We start from the raw sequence: 17,403 nt of genomic DNA, 5'->3' as shown, positions 1-17,403 counted from the left end.
GTCATTAATGTTTGTCAGTTTTGATGAAATCCAGTAGCTCTCTGGGAGAGATCTGAATTACTAGTGCTGAGTACTTCCTGAATCCCAAATTAGAATCCTTCATATACTACTGCTGTTTCTAGCTTGGTCCTGAAATAAGAGATAATGCATGAAACCACGTTAATTTTCTACCCTTGTTGTAAATTTGCATTTCTTGACACAATCAAGAAATTACCAAAAAAATAAAAATGTTTAACCTATCATTACATCATGGGGCTGGACTGCAATGGAGAGAGTAGAGGCATCACTGCTCTCTTATAATTTGTAACTTCACAAACTTCATTTGTGCCCCCATTAAAGGACAGGGCCATGCCCCCATTTTAGATCTGTTCCTGGGTCTCCCAGAAACTGAAACTTCAGACTGATCTTCTGTGCAGTGATGAGACTGACAACTTTTTGATATGTGGAGGGAAAATATGAAATATTTTAATATTAGACTCCTTATCTGAGCAAAAAACATTTATGCTCTTTTCTTTTTGCCAGTTTGGAAGTTGAACAACAAAAGATCTACAAGTGAGCAGAAGGCTGAGATTTTCTTCCTTCTCCTCCATGCTATCAAAACCTTTTGAGTTTTTAAATGTCCTGAAAGATCTGGAGACAAATTTTAATTTTGCACACAACCTCCTAAAAAGTGAGGTATAAAACTATCTTCAACTTCTAGTTTGCAAATTTGTTGATACTAACAATGCACATGTTTAACTGAGATGCATAAAAGTCTTTCTCCTGAAAAGGCTTATATTTAACTAAAATTTTCACCTTAAAAAGAAAGTTTATGGCTAAAATGTATATCATCATTACCAGCAGGAATATGATTGTGTCTGGGAGCCCATTTCACTAGAAAGCTGAAAGTCTTCTATCAAATGGGTTTATGATGTGTTTCTTCTATTCTGGTGATTAAACAGTAAGCTCTTGGAGAGTGATTTGTTTTTATTTTTACAGTGATTACCTGTCATATAGTTTTGCTTTGATATTATAGCCCCCAAACTGGAGTTAAATAGTCCTAGACAGACAATGGTCTAAGAACTGCAGTTCTTGAGTCCAACCTCCTGGAAAAGTGAAGTATAAAACTCTGGCTCCAACTGCTTGTTCCGGTACTTATTGACAATGTCAGCAATTTTCTGTTTCCGGCGGACATGTGGTGGACTGTAGGAATCACTCTCCAGTCTCTTTCTTCTGCAAATATTAATTACCGTCTGCCTCACTAGAAAACCTTATAAAGAAAGGGATTAAAAATAAATGTTAAAAAAACAAGTTAATAACTAGTCAGCTAGGAGAACTATCCTTACTCAGGTGAGCTATTCTTTGCATATGCAAACTAATTCCAGTTGCAAGGCACCTAGTTCCAGAGAGAAAGACATAGGAGTACCAAGATAAAACTGTCAGAAGAAACATATAATGTAAGGAAAAATAGAAAAATCTGGTCTGACATTTCTGCCCTGAATTACAGACAGCTATTTTCATTTTCCAATACTACAAGTTTGTAAATTATACTTCTGTTGACACTGGGTGAAACAGTTAAAAAACAGAACAAAATATGCTCCCTTTGTAACAAGAACCATAATATGTTCTATATGTGGGACTTATGTAGTATCACCATTTCCTTACTTGCACTTCTATTTGATTTATAAAAATGTAAAAGAAAAAGAATAAAAATGTAAAAGAAAAAGAAAAAAGAAACTTTAGCCCGCCTGTTACATATGTAGACCTTACCAAGTGCTCGTCTGCTGACGATCATCCCATCCACAAGAGGGATGACCATGTTAAACTTCCCAGTGGCTCCTTGAATTTTTATCCGGAATAATCCAGTGTTTAAAGGGTGGATGAAGATGACGGGAACCTCTTTTTCAAGAGTGGTAGATCTTAAGAAAAGACAAGATTCTTTTTACCTGGACACACAAGACTAGAAGTCCCCTATATACAACATAGGAATAGCATGCAAACTTAGTGCCCAGCAATGGTTTGAGAAAAGCCATGGGTCAATGTTAGAATCCACTTCCTAAAAGCCCATGGTGCCAGCCTTCTGCTGACACTTGGTCCTAAAAGCTCATGATAAGGATCAGGGTTCTGACAAAAGGGGACTGAGAAAATATGCTCAGAAAACCACTGAGGTTCCAGGGTGGAAGGAAAGGCTAGAGAAATGTATTGTGGGGAGCTACAAATTTAGCGACCAGCTATGGGACTTTCACTTACTTAGTTCCTCCCTCTTGTAGGCAACAAAGTGGGGCTGGCCAGTATGCAGTGAATTCTACTATAGTCAAGGCTGCAATCTTACGAGTGGAAGAAGGAATACAGTTTAGGCCCATTAAGGGAATCTCTGATATAATTTTGTGAGGAGAGAGAAGGGCTGTTGATCTGGGTCAGCTTAAGTGTCCTTCTCTTACAGAAGAAGTGATAAATGGCCATGTTTGGGAAGTCTCTGAGAGGATAACAGATGCACTTTTGGAGAAGAGTGAGTTAGAACATCATAATTTAGGGACATATCTAACACATCCGAAGGTACTCATGTTACGATGATGCAACACATCAGTTTTCCTCTTGCAACACAACAGGCTCTCTTTCTATGGGTAAAGTTTTTTGGCCAAAGCAACACTGAACCAAATCTTTCCAGATGTTCAAAATTAAAAACAACAACAAAATCAATCCTATAAGCAATCCTTGTCCCAAGACAAATTCTAAACTTTGCTAACATTCCAATAAAATACAAATACTATAGTCTAACCATATAACTATATGACAACTTTTGACCTAAAAAGATTAAATTAAAAAAAAATTACAAAGACAGTTAAAGTTCTTTCCTAAACTAGTCCAAGCAAAGTTTACCTCATGACTACTATTCTAGTCTCTTCAGCAAGTCAGCGTAATGGAGAAAAACACAAAAGGACCATTCTGGATTAAAGACAATCAAGGAAATTGATACCAGGTACAATGCATGGTTCTGAAGTGGATTATAGTTTGAACAAAGCAGCCATAAAAGATATTTTAGGGAAAAGTGGAGAAATTTGACTATGAACTGGCTGTTAGATTATATTTAGGAATTATTACTATTTTATTATTATGGTAACATTAGATACTTCAGCATAAGAAAACAAAGTTCTAAAAAATGACTTGCCCTTTCTAGAAATTTTTAAAAATGATGTTAAAATAAACAATCTTTATTGACTTCATTTGACAATAACATGACAATGTTAGAATAAATTAATCTTAAATTCAATTAGAGTAAGTTAATAGGAGAAACTTACTCAAAGTTAAAATATCAAATTTTGGGGTAGCTCTGTGATGTGCATGATTCGGTTAGAATATTTCTATCTAAAACTGCTACCCTATAATCATGGTCTTTCATTAATACTTAATTCCATCCATTTTTCCATTTTTCTTTTTGTTGCCAATAAACACAAAATAGTAATTACACCATTAAAAAAATCCTTGCTACTTTGATCATATTGTATATTTATCTACAAAAATTCTTTTTCTGATTCTTTTCCTCTGTTCTAGTTATGTTTATTTCTTATTGCCCTCATTTCATTTTTCATATTCAATGGCAATGAACATATTATTAAAAACTAGGTGTATCTATGTTTATAAATATAAGAACATGCTGATAAACTTCAAGCAAATAAAAACAGTGTACCTCAGAGAAGTGCTACTATTTGCAGTTGTTTCCACACCAGTACTGATCTCTGTCATCAGGTCTGAGAGAGGAAAGTTTTCTAGAAGAAAAAAGTAGCATTACAATTAATATCTCCATTTTTCCCAAACAAGTAACAGGAAACCTAATTTCTGAATCTCTTCATGCAGGTAGGCAACAAACACAGGGATTGTGCTATATATAACACCAACTATTTCCCACAAATTAAAACAAACAAAAACTCCCTCAAGAAACACTTATCTAGGTTCATTAAAAGCAGAGGGATTTTAGAGAACACAATCTATAGTCTTTGAGGACTTGGTTGGAAAGTAACCATCACACTTTTGCACACTCTGAGTTGGATGAGATAAGGATAAGAATGCATCTCTAATGCTCTTATGATGCTTACATAAAAAACCATGATAAAAACTTATACTTAGAACTTTTTAGGGCTAATTAACTTTTCATTAAAACTAGGCAGAGTAAGGTGCACTAGACCAATTAAAATAAATGCTATTGAGAGAGGGTGAATGAAGTATTCTCCCTTTCCCTTTCCGGGGGCTCTGGGGTGACTGAGAGCTATTAGGTTAATTCAAAAGGAACTGCAGTTTCAGACCATGAATTTTAAATCATCATAAGTAGGCTCAAACACATTTATTAATCAAAATAGGAACCATTACAATCAACACATTTTGCCAATGAGAAATAAGTTTATTTCTGTAATGTAAAAATCTGTGCTTCGGGATTCAATGAACTCTTGGAAAGCATTTTCTATATCCTGCTGGATGTGGAAGCATTTTCCCTGCAAAAACTTGTTGAGATGCTTGAAGAAGTGTTAGTCAGTTGGCGAGAGGTCAGAGAATACGGCCGATGAGGCAAAACTTTGCAGTCCAATTCGTGAACTTTTGAAGCATTGTTTGTGCAATATGAGACAGTGCATTACTGTGGAAAAGAACTGGTCCCTTTCTGTTGATCAATGCCGGCTGCAGGCGTTGCAGTTTTTCATGCATCTCATCAATTTGTTGAGCATACTACTCAGAGGTAATGGTTTTGCTGGAATTCAGAAAGCTGAAATGCATCAGTCTGGCAGCAGACCACCAAACAGTGACCATGACCTTTTTTTGGTGCAAGTTTGGCTTTGAAAAGTGCTTTGGAACTTCTTCTCAGTTCAACCAGTGAGCTGGTTGTCACCGGTTGTCATACAAAATCCACTTTTCATCACATGTCACAATCTGGTCAAGAAACGCTTCACTGTTGTTGCATAGAATAAGAGAAATGACACTTCAAAACAATGATTTCTTTGATTTTCGGTCAGTTCATGAGGCACACACTTATCGAGCTTTTCACCCTTCCAGTTTGCTTCAAACACCAAACGATGGTTGAATGGTCGACGTTGAGTTCTTTGGCAACCTCTTGTGTAGTTGTAAGAGGATCAGCTTTGATGATAACTCTCAATTGGTTGCTGTTAACTTCTGATGGCCAGACACTTCCCTCCTCATCTTCAAGGCTCTCAACTCCATTGCAAAACTTCTTGAACCACCACTGCACTATAGGTTTGTTAGCAGTTCCTGGGCCAAATGCATTGCTGATGTTGCAAGTTGTCTCTGTTGCTTTTCGACCCATTTTGAACTAAAATAAGAAAATTGCTCGAATTTGCTTTTTGTCTAACATCATTTCCATAGTCTAAAATAAATATAGGGAAACGGACTTGGCCCAGTGGTTAGGGCGGTCCGTCTACCACATGGGAGGTCCGCAGTTCAAACCCCGGGCCTCCTTGACCCGTGTGGAGCTGGCCCACGCGCAGTGCTGACGCGCGCAAGGAGTGCCGTGTCATGCAGGGGTGTCCCCCGCATAGGGGAGCCCCACGAGCAAGGAGTGCACCCTGTAAGGAGAGCCGCCCAGCGTGAAAGAAAGTGCAGCCTGCCCAGGAATGGCGCCGCCCACACTTCCTGTGCGACAACAGAAGCAGACAAAGAAACAAGACGCAGCAAATAGATACAGAGAACAGACAACCGGGGGAGGGGCAGGAATTAAATAAATAAATAAATCTTTTAAAAAATAAATAAATAAAATAAATATAAACAGCAAGTAATAAATCACTAGCAAAAAAACAAACTGAGAAATGCATACTGAAATGATGTATAACTAACCACATTTATTTAAGAATGTATTCCAATATCAAATGGCAAATTTCAACAATGCAAAACTGCAATTACTTTTATATGAATCTGAAAACATGCAGTGGGACCAAGTGGCAATAAGCCAATAACTGTGATACCAAACATGAACAGTTAAAGGTTAGTCTCATTAAATCTTCACAACAAGGAAACAAGTGCCAAAACTGCCCCCATTTAACAGATGAGTAATCTCAAACTTAAAGAAGAGTAAGTGGTGAAGCTGGGATTCAAACCTAGGTTTGCTGAGCTGCAGTCTCAGCTCTTCACTGAGCGGCCTCTCTCTTTATTTACTTATTTTTTAAAAGATTTATTTATTTATTCCACCCCCGCCTGGGTTGTTTTGTGCTCGCTGTCTGCTGTGTCCATTTGCTGTGTGTTCTTCTGTGTCTGCTTGTCTTCTCGTTAGGTGGCACCAGGAACCAATCCTGGGACCTTCTGGAGAGAAGAGAGGTGCTCAATCTCTTGCGCCACCTCAGTGACCTGGTCTGCTGTGTTTCTTACTGTTTTTCCTCTGTGTTTCTTTTTGTTTCATCACCTTGCTGTGCCATCTTGCTCCACACAGGTCAGGACTCCACGCGGGCCAGCTCTCTGGGCGAGCACTCTGCATGGGCCAGCTCTCTGCTCAGGCCAGTTCGCCACGCAGCCCAGTTTGCCTTCAACAGGAGGCCCCAGGAATTGAACCCTGGACCTCCTATATGGTAGACAGGAGCCCAATCACTTGAGCCACATCTGCTTCCCTGCCCCTCCTTTTACATAAATTAGAAGTCACTGTCATTTTACTCCAGTTTTGAGAAAATTACAACTATATAACTTATGGATGATAGTTAACAGTAATATTGTAATATTTCTGCAGCAATGGTAAAGAAGATATAGCAATTCTAGGACAATGGGGGGGGGTGGCGTAAAAAGGGGTATGAGAGTTTTCCTTTTGGAGTAATGAAAATGTTCTAAAATTGACTGAGGTGATGACAATCCAACTTGTGACAAAAATGAAAGCCACTGAATGTACACTCTGAATGGACTGTATAAAGCATAGGACTGTATAACAAAAGGAATCTTATGGTGGAACTGTGGTTAATAGTACAAATACAAAAATTTTCTCTCATGAACAATAACAAGTATTTAATACTAATACAGGGTATTAATAACAGGGTGGATTGGGGGAAAATACATCAATTGTAAGATATTGGCTATGGTTAGTAGTAATATTTTGATTATGCTCTTTTATAGTTTGTAACAATTTTTTTCACAACAATGCAAGGTGTTGGTAGTGGGGTGATGTATGGGAGCCCTATATGAAGATATGCATGTTTGCTTTCTAAGTTCACAACTTTCATTATACTTGTTTATGTATGTTCATGTATAAATGATAACTTCAATAAAAAAAGCTTAAAATCATTTTAAAAATTCTCATACAGTACCTATATCATCATAGCGCTCCACCCAGACTACAGAAACTCTGGTCTCAGGTCCCAGGGGAGGCACAGGGCGACCATGAGGCAGCTTCTTCATTCTGGAACTGGGACTGAGCTATATGAGACAGAGAAAAGCAGAAGAGGAGAAAAAAAAGAGTTGACTTAGTAAAACTACCCAGTAATGCATTTATCAAGATGACCAGTGATGAGAGAGACAGAGAGAGAGAGTGTTATGGAAATCAGTCTGGGAAAAAAGCATGAAATACATTTGCAAAAAAGTTCTTCCTTATCAGTCTCAACCCTTAACAAGGAAATGAAGGTCTAAAATTGTCAAAGGGAAACAAAATAAGGAATACTGAAAATTATAAGACAATGGCTAATTACATGCAATGTCTTAATGAAGAGTTTAAGAGATGTCAGTCTATCTCTGTGATTGAAGGCAATATATACTTTCCCCACCACAGTGACAGCACTATTTTGGGGATCCTAACATCTAAGATGCCACCTCCCTAAATTGGCCCATCCCCAAGTTTTTCCTATGCCCAGACCAAATATTTTCTACTACAATCTACACCTAACTAATTTTTCCTTGTCTGCAGAAAGAAAAGAGTTGCTTGGGCCTTCACTGTCATGCAGTCTGGCCTCCCTGTTCCCCCTTCCCCCAACCGGCCTTACTGTTTCTTTGCAGGCCATTAGGACTACGTGACTCCCGTTCAGCAAACTGAGCCCCACCACTTTTAGGGGATGCAGTAGAGATGAGTATGTGCTAAAGTCCTAAAAAAAAAGCTCATGGGCACAGCAGGGTAGAATACTATAAGTTTAATTTTAAAAATAAAACTTATTAATACAGAAATATACAAGACTTTTTATCAGATGGCCAGAGAAAATAGTAAGGGCCTCAGATTCTGTCTCTATTCTAGCTGCAGAGAATGACTCAGACCAAGAAATTCCCCCAAACTAGAACAGACATCCAGCCACCCTCAGAGACTTAAAATCATAAGCAGCTTTCAAGGTATTCACAATTATCCAGAAAGACATGTTTCTGAATTTGTGAATTTTCTTATCCAAAGAACTGCCAGTATAAGAACAGCTATGATTCACTGAGTACTTGCTCTATACCAAGCACTGTGACAAACATTTTACAGCATTCCATTTAATCTCACCACCATCTGATGGCATAGGTAATATTATCGCCCTTTATGGAAGGTTAAAAAACTTGCCCAAAGCCACACTAACAACTGGCTGAATTTAGGACTCAAGACTACAAAGCTTGTGTTCTTAACCACTGAGCTATCTGACCTCCTTTATCATGCAGATCTCCTTTGGGCCCTTTCTGGAGCTATTCTGCAACAGCAGTCACTTGCAAGAACATCTCTACTACTTTCAAACCTCTTCCTTCTTGGGTTCTTAGCAACATCTGCTATGTTGAGTTTAGATTTCTTATATTACCATTCTTCTCTTAAATATATCAATGAACTGAAATGACCAAAACACAATATTGCCCAAACTGGATGGTCCTCAAACACTCCCCGCCAAGTACTTTTCAACACAATCTTGCAAACTTCTTTCCAAGGTCTTTCTCTTCTAATTTTATTTCTTTTTCTTGCCTTACTTTTCTGCATGGGACCTCCAGTGGTGACAGTGGACATCCTTGCCTTGTTCTCAATTTCAGGAGAAAAACATTCAAGAATAATGAATAATGTATAAGTATAATGTTAGCTATATACCCTTTATCAGGTTGAGGAAGCTCTCTTTTATGCATAGTTCGCCAAGAGTTCTTGTCATGAATGAGTATTGAATTTTTGTCAACTGCTACTTCTGAGATAATATGATTTTTCATTTTTTAGTTTGGTAGCAGCATGCAAAGTATAAATGATAAATAAAAACATGGTAATTTTTATTTATTCCAGATTTACTATTCTCTGGAAAAAATTATCCTGAAATTCAAAAAATGAATAAAAGGGCAGTCAATCACTGAATAGTAGAGAGAACTGGCTAAACTCTTGCATTACCAGAGAACCAACTTGTTCATTTCCAAACTGTTCTGTGGAATCTTTTTTTAATATAGAAACTCCTGATTTTCAAATCAATCTCAGAGAGTCTTATAAAATTTTTATTATTTTCCCCCCAAGAAAGACGAAAACCTCTCTCATACTCTTTTCTTTCTTTCTTTCTTTTTTAGGAGGTACTGGGGATTAAACCTAAGACTTTTTATGTGGAGGCAGATGCGCAACCACTGAGCTACATCCACTTCCCCTCCCATGCTCTTTTAAAGCATATACTTTTATTAAAAATAATTTTCACTGCGGAAGGAGCCAAATTAATTCTATACAACAGAAGAATGGCTTCAGTCAAGTTTAGCTTTCAGTTGTGTTTTATTATTTGTTCTTACACTTATGAACTGATGCTGCACTCTGGCTACCACTTACTTGATTGTTTCCTAGTAATGATTTAAGAGGTAATTGAGGGGAAAAATACAGATAACAAAGAAATAACATCTGATAGGGTAAGAAAAAAGTATAACAGCAAAAGCCCTCTGTTGTAGTAGCTGCTGTCTGCCTTACTTGGTGCATTTATTCATATACTGAGCTACTCTCCAAAATGCTATCATTTGTATAAGGTCAGACATAAATTGAGCATTCCATGATTAAAGATATGGAATAAATAAACATTGATTTGACTTTAGTGCACACTTCAGGGACTTGAATAAAAACCTAGGCGTGGGAAAGAATGGGTGAAGGACCAAGCATGCAATTTATCAGAATGGCTAAATCAAGGAAAACAACAAAGGCTATCTTAGAATGAAACTACTTGTTAGAGTCTTTAAAAAAATAAAATAGTGAGAATTTTGTTTTAAAAAATTAAGTTATTGGGAAGCAGACGTGGATCAACTGATAGAGCATCCGCCTACCTTATAGGAGGTTCAGGGTTTGATACCCAGGGCCTCCTGGCCCATGTGGCGAGCTGGCCCATGTGCAGCACTGCCACATGCAAGGAGTGCCCCCCACAGAGAGGTGCCCCATGTGCAAGGATTGCATCCCGCAAGGAGAGCTGCCCCACATGAAAAACGCAGCCTGCCCCAAAGTGGCACCGCACCTATGGAAGGTTGACACAGCAAGATGACGGAACAAAAAGACACAGATTCCTAGCGCTGCCTGAGAAGAACGCAAATGGATGCAGAAGAACACAAAGCAAAAGGACACAGAGAGCAGACAAAGGGGAGGAGGAGAAAAATAAAAATAAATCTTAATTAAGTTACTAATGAATCAGTACTCACCTTTACTCTCTGGGTTAAAGTTAAAAGGTTTTCACCATGATTCTAAGTTTCTACTATTTCACTATATTTTTTTGGAGCTATACCAACAAATTGACTTACCCTCTGTGAGGAATTAAGATTGTCTGTATGATTGGGGAAAAGCTCAAGCGTCAGGGATGGCTGTTTTAAAATTCCTGGCATAAGATCCATATTTGAATCGCTATCTTGATCTGAGATGTTACTTTCCAATGAATCAGCTATGTCATTAAAAAAAAAAAAAAAAAGAAAAAAGAGTCAATTATAATACCTCCTACTTCTGTGGAACAAAAGTGTTTAATTATGCTAACTAGTCTAATTTGAGTTACATAAACAAAGCACTGCCTCTAGAGCAAGGGTTGGCAAACTTTTTCTGTAAAAGATGAGGAAGTAAATATTTTAGGTTTTGCTGGCTGTATAAATCTCCATTGTTTATTCTTTGTAAATTTTTCTTTCCCCACAATCCTTCAAAAACATAAAAATTACTCCTAGTGGGCTGAATTTGGCCTGTGGGCCACAGTTTACCACACCTTGCTCTAGAGAGTAATTAAGACAAGACCAAAAAATATCTGACTTTTCAGATGTAGAATATAATAGAATTCATCTGTTATTCTCTTAAATATTTTGATTTTAAATTCATTGATATATGTACTCTACCAAGTAGGCATGGAGCATCCAAGAACTAGAGAAGATATCCTCTGTGGGTAAGGAATAATCTGTTTGGAGACAAGCACCCAGAGAATAAAAACGAAACAAAACCCAAGTGAATACAAATATTAAGACACAGGAGGAATTTGGTTGGAGCAGGGGTACAGTTGGCATATGGGATGTTTCATCACAGGAGGCAAAGATCCCATGGTGGGAAATACAGTGCAAGGACGTGGATCTAGCCCAGGCAGGAGGAGTTGTTTGGTGCAAACAGGCCGGGCCAGAGAAACCAGGCAGGGACTCTGCCCATACAGTACAGATGTGGCCTGGTAGATCACAGCCTTGACACAAAGACAAGTAGCTGCTAGGATACTGACCTAGACAATGGAAGGCCCATCCTGCCAGGGACACAACTGGCTCAGAGTCTGAGACAGGGAGGGCCTAGGGAAAGAAATTCAAGGGTCCGAGTACAAAGGTTAGGAAACTGCCAAGGGAAAGCACAAGAAAAAATCGTAAGCCAGGAAATGAGACTGTGAAAAGGTGATATACAGTCTCCCATCTTATGAATAATAGTCTCACTATAGAAGGAGGCAAAGTTCTTCACCTACTGTCAAGCAAGAGGAAACAGGCATACTTTCCAAAATGGAAAGGTTCTAGGCAAACAAGACCGAGTTCAGACTAAGAAGTAATTATCTATTCTCTATCCTTAAAAAAAACAGTCTTGATTGCCATCTTTTCTAGGCTGATTAAATTTCTCCTGCTCAGTGTTAAGATGATCAGCCAGATGCCATCATGGGGTTCTTCTAGATGTAGGATTCTATAAAGTACCATATAAAGGCATTCCCATGGAAACAGAGAAGTAATTAAAGAAATGAACTGACTGAAAACCAATTAGGTTAAAGAAAGACCAGAAATTAGATGAAGTAGGACTCCTTTACCATTTCAAGATAATTATTAGAAAGGTAGTATATTCCTCTTCACTTACCGTAAGAAAGTTAAGAGGAGATATCTTGTACCTTTACAAAATCTAATAGTTATTAAGTCTTAGAAGATTTCAAAATTGCTTCCAATGCAACAATATTTCACAATTGTTCACTGGTGTGAATGTAAAAATAGACACTTAAACAACATTATACAAAAAACATTCTTACTTAAGGACTCCACAGGAGAAGGAACCACAAAAGCTATTTCTGTAAGGGCATCGGCATAATACAGCACCTTCTTCTGTCCATTGAAAATGCTAGCCCCAACATCTTCAGAGGAAATTACTTCATCTAGGAACAAGAAACACTACATCACTCCTTCAAAAAGTGGGAAAATCCAGTATCATGTCAACCATCCTTCTTAATAAAATTTTAACTGGTTAATAAAATAAGAAAAATAAATAGTAGAAAGTATATTTCCAATTAGAACCAATTAGTATATAAGAATAATATAACATAAATGTGCATTAACACCTTTACACTGGCTTTAAATGATAAAATCTTAATTTCATAGTTTCTGAAACTACACTAAATCAAACCTCTCCTGATTTGCTAATCAGGCCTTTAGCTCATTTGTATGAGGCAGTTGAGGGAGGATTCTTTTTGAACAATTGGTAATAATCAAAAGAAAGAAGCCCATGGCAGTCCCTCTGAAGGGAGTTGGAGTGGGATGTCTGTGCCTGTACTCCTGCTTTCAAGGCACCGCTGTCCCCGGACTCTCTCTATTGCCACTCAATTCTGCTTATGCCTCCCCCAGTGCGTGGTGATCTGATATAAAACCGTACAGGCAGTTTTAGTAATAGCATCTTCTCTAAACCAGCACTAGCAAGACTGGATTAACTAAAGAAACACTTCTGAGAGCTAATTAAAATGAGTGCCAACACATTAAAAAACTGAGCAGAGAATATAGCAAGCAGTTCTCAAGAGTGAAAGAAAATATGAAAAAATGCTCACATTTAATAATTAAAAATAGAAATTTTCTCACCTAACAGAGAGGAAATGATACCTAATGTTGAAGAGGTTATGGCAAACAGGAAGTTTAGACTAGGGGTTAGCAAACTTTTTCTGTAAAGGGCCAGATAGTAAACACTTTAAGCTTCGCAGGTCAGTCTCTGGTATGACTACCCAACTCTGTTACAGTTGACAGCAGTGATAGCACATAAAAACAAGAGAGTGTAAATGAGTTCCAAAACAACTTTATTTACAAAAATAGGCATGTGCTGTAGTTTGCTGACTCCTGGTTTAGCCTTTGGGAAGGCAACTTTGTACCTACTGTAGTATACACTGTGGATACTACCCAACTCCTACTTTACCCCACTCCCACTCAAAAGCAGTCATGAAGCATCGGTGGGATTGATCCTTTATACCAGCTCTAACTTGTCTATAGCTGTCTCTAAATAAAGCTCATTCCACCTCTTTTGTCACAGATATGAGTTCAGGGTGATTTCATCACTGTGTAGCTCATGATTTGGGGAGTTAGGAGATTCTGAGATCCAGTTAATCTCTCCTCTTCAGGATAGTGTAGTATGTGAATGTAAAGACTGAAACTGCCTTTTTGCACTATTAGAGAAGCCAGGATGGAGACAAAACCAATGTACGGAGAGCACAGTTAAAAGAAAAAGACAGAAAAAACAGGAGTGCTGATCAAATGACACCAAAAACCTACACTAACCTGCGGAATTTTCACCTTTACATGAGGCAACAAAAGAACTTCAAAATCTAAGCCAGTTAGGGTCAAGTTTCCTGTTATTTGCAACCATAAGCTTCTATTCGTCAAAATGAAAAATGTACCTATTCTTTGAATTAACAACTCTACTTATGGGAATTTACCCTACAGAAACACTCAAGCATATGTACAAAGTTATGTGGAAATAAAAATCACAGTATATTTAGGGAGCAGATGTGGCTCAAGGGGTTGCGTGCCTGCTTCCCACATGGGAGGTCCCGGGTTTGGTCTCCGGTGCCTTCTAGAACAAACAAACAAGACAAATAACCAGCAAACAAATGAAAAAACCAACTCAGGGGAGCCAATGTGGCCCAGTAGTTGAGCGCCAGCTTCCCACGTGTGAGGTACCAGGTTCAATCCCCAGTTCTGGTACCTCAAAAAAAGTAAAAATTAAAAAATAATAAAAATAAAAAATAACAGCAGATTCCCAAATACTTTCAGTCTTAGTAGAAATGAAAAGAAACTACAGGTTGCAAATTACAATAGTACTTAAGGAGAAACCTTGAAAGGGTATAATTGTGTTGACACAAGGACTTGGATAATTCAAAGCAATGGATACAGGAACAAAGAACATTAGCTAAGTAGGGTAAGGATCTTAAGTTTAAATTTATACTTGCTTTGGTACTTTTCATCATGATTACAGTTCTTCAAGAGAATAAGTAGAGAAGGGCAAGACTTTCTCACAGCTGTTAACTACAAAGATTTTTATACAATAGCCCCAAAATGTAGCTTTTACATGAATCTTTGATACCCACAGTCCATAAAACACACGTGTTACAGAAAATTATTTGTTAGACTAACCATGCTTGTTAGGAAACAGTATATATTGTTTCTTATGGATAGCCTATAATTATTAGAATACTTTTATAGGAAATTGAATTTGTTCACTAATACTATAAAATTAGACTTACCAGTCTTATGATAATTAAGCCATTAATTTTATATTAGTCATACCCATTATATACACACACACGTATACATATATTCACACATATATACACATACATACAATCATATATACATATGTATATTTCATATACATGGAGAATTCTGGAAGAATATGTCAACTATTATTAAGTGATTCCCTGTGAGAATTGGGATTAAGGACAGAAACTTTTATATTCCTGTGTGGTTTTGTTTTTGAAATAAGACTACAAGCTCAATGTAAAGGGGAAAAAATCAAGAGTAACAAAACAAGAAAAAAAACCAATGACCATTATGAGTTTTACCTTGTTCAGATGTTTCACCATCATCACAACTGTTAATAGACCAACTTGTGGAAACATGCCCAGTCCAACCAGGGTGCCTGCCCACATCTACTGACCAGCCAAGGGAAAGCAAAAATTCTAGGAAATGTGGCTGAACACTTCTGGAAGACTCCACATTCTTTAAAATCTGAAATACATACCAATCATCAGCTATTAAGAAGGAAACAAAAGAGCATATCAAAATAAATCTTCATAAAAATTGGTTAGCTCAGAAACTTCTGACAAATCAAATTTAAACTCAGAATGAACTTGGAAATAAAGCACTGTAGTTCAGAATGCAAGTGAACTTGGTGGTTAGATTTGGGTTCAAATCCTGACTTGGTCTTGGGCAAGTTTCTTAACCTCACTAAGTCTCAGTTTCTTCATCTGTAAAACAGGGATAATAATAATGTATATGAAGATTAAATTATACAATTCAAGTAAAACCCTTAGCTCCCTCCCTGGCAAAACAATTATTGATACAGACATAGTACTAAGCAGTAAACAAAAGATACTATGTCTCTGCAGTCACAGAGTTTACAGTCTGGTTAATGTGAGATTATGTGATTAATAACAAATCTTGACACGTACTATAAAAAGTACAAACCTATTAAAAAGTCAATAAAAATTAGGTATAATTAATTAGTCTGAAACTATCCTTCTTTTAGACCAAAGAAAGGAAAAATAGATATGAGTCTGCCATTCCTGCAAAAATAATGTGACCAAAAGGTTCTTTCCTTTATACTAAGTACTAACTGTAATACCTGGGGGCTTGACAACTTGCTTCAGAAAGAACAGTCCCTGATTTTCAACTGGGTGCAATTTTGCCCTCCAGTGGACATGTGACAATGTCTGAAAACATTTTTGGTTACCACACTGATGGGGCACTACTGGCAACTAATGGGTAAGATAAGGATGCTGCTAAAAATACTACAATTCACAGGACAGTCACAACAACAAAGAATTATCTTGCCCAAAATATCAATAGTGCTGATGTTGAAAAATCTGTTCTAAAAGAAGGAAAATGAGAAATCCATCTCCAAATTAAAAATTAAAGATGGGGAGGAGTATATCCAAACCAATTGAGGAATTTCTTAAAAAATAAGATGCCCTAGGCCCACTCCAGACCTTCTACATTACTTACAATCAGCAGGGGTAGGATCCTAGTATCACCAATTTTAAAAGTTTTCCCCCTCCAAGCAACTGTGATTCATGCAGCCGGTCCACAGAACACTGTTTCGAAATTACTGATTTTAGTTCATGCAATGCTAACCTACGTTGTCAAGACCATAAAGAGGCCCACTAAAGTTGAAATATGGTATATTATACCCATTACTTCTCAATCCACTGGGCACCATCCATGTCATTGTGTCTTAAATGCTGAATCAATCTCTTTAGATGTATACATACTTAACTAGTTTACTTGTATTCCTTCGTATTCTTATAAATGCCAGGAAATTGAATTGACACCCAGTTCCAGTTTTTTCCAGGTACATTTTTCAATTATATTTTTTATTTAGAAGTGAAATTTTAAAAAAACAATTTCTGAAAACTTAGTCAAGAAGCAATAAGTGAGTCAAATTCAACTCTCAGACCACCTGCTGGTAGTCAGAAATTAACCTAAATCTACCTTGTGGCTAGGAAAAGCAGACCTCAGTCATTCCAAAGGAGGCCCCAGGGAACCTTTATGGTTTTCTAGATACCCTCAACCCTCAGAAACTTAATGGGAAGTAAGTTAGTTTAGGGTTGTTTCAAGGGTTTGTGTCCTCTTCTTCTACAGGCAGGAGAAAAATGGTCCCATTATTCTCGTTTGATTTGTTTCAAAACAGACTCCTGCAATTAGCCCAAATTTACTGAGGTTCTTCTGAAAAACTTAGGAGTCCTCCAGTTTTCATCTCTGGCTATTATCACTCCACTTCTCCAAGGTGTAAGCATATTGGACTCCATAAAAAACCTCTCTGGTGAAGATGCCTCCTTTCTCCTTTCCTCCAGGCTTTTGTACATGCTATTACTCTTTCAGTAACAATCTACTTTGTTTTTTTAACCTATCATCAATGCATACCAAAATATCAGCTTAAATGTCTTTTCCCCCACGATACCTTGTTAAAACTAGATCAGGTTTGTGTTATGGTTCCTGTAACATGCTTTGATGCCCTTATTATCATACTTCACTACAGATACTTATTCAATCATGTCTTCCCCTCTTGACATTAGTTGTAGGGGGCCAGAAACCTTATAGATCTTGTTCACT

The 17,403-nt window shown here is 37.4% G+C and overlaps 1 protein-coding gene across 13 annotated transcripts in view; it reads right to left on the bottom strand.

The window, feature by feature from the left end:
• Positions 1-948: 948 nt before the first annotated feature.
• Positions 949-17,403, bottom strand: part of RALGAPB (Ral GTPase activating protein non-catalytic subunit beta) — a 111,855-nt gene continuing 95,400 nt past the window's right edge. For all 13 annotated transcript variants that reach the window (XM_058287075.2, XM_058287076.2, XM_004482262.5 and 10 more), the window contains 7 exons: positions 15,135-15,300; positions 12,348-12,470; positions 10,633-10,769; positions 7,263-7,371; positions 3,668-3,746; positions 1,750-1,898; positions 949-1,249 (listed from right to left, as the gene is read on the bottom strand). In XM_058287075.2, coding sequence (XP_058143058.1) covers positions 1,056-1,249; positions 1,750-1,898; positions 3,668-3,746; positions 7,263-7,371; positions 10,633-10,769; positions 12,348-12,470; positions 15,135-15,300 — 957 coding nt within the window. In that variant the 3' untranslated portion in view covers positions 949-1,055. The remainder of the gene's footprint in view (positions 1,250-1,749; positions 1,899-3,667; positions 3,747-7,262; positions 7,372-10,632; positions 10,770-12,347; positions 12,471-15,134; positions 15,301-17,403) is intronic.

Source organism: Dasypus novemcinctus, chromosome 24, assembly GCF_030445035.2.
Source record: "Dasypus novemcinctus isolate mDasNov1 chromosome 24, mDasNov1.1.hap2, whole genome shotgun sequence".
NCBI lineage: Eukaryota > Metazoa > Chordata > Mammalia > Cingulata > Dasypodidae > Dasypus > Dasypus novemcinctus.
This window is presented reverse-complemented; position numbering and strand designations above follow the sequence as displayed.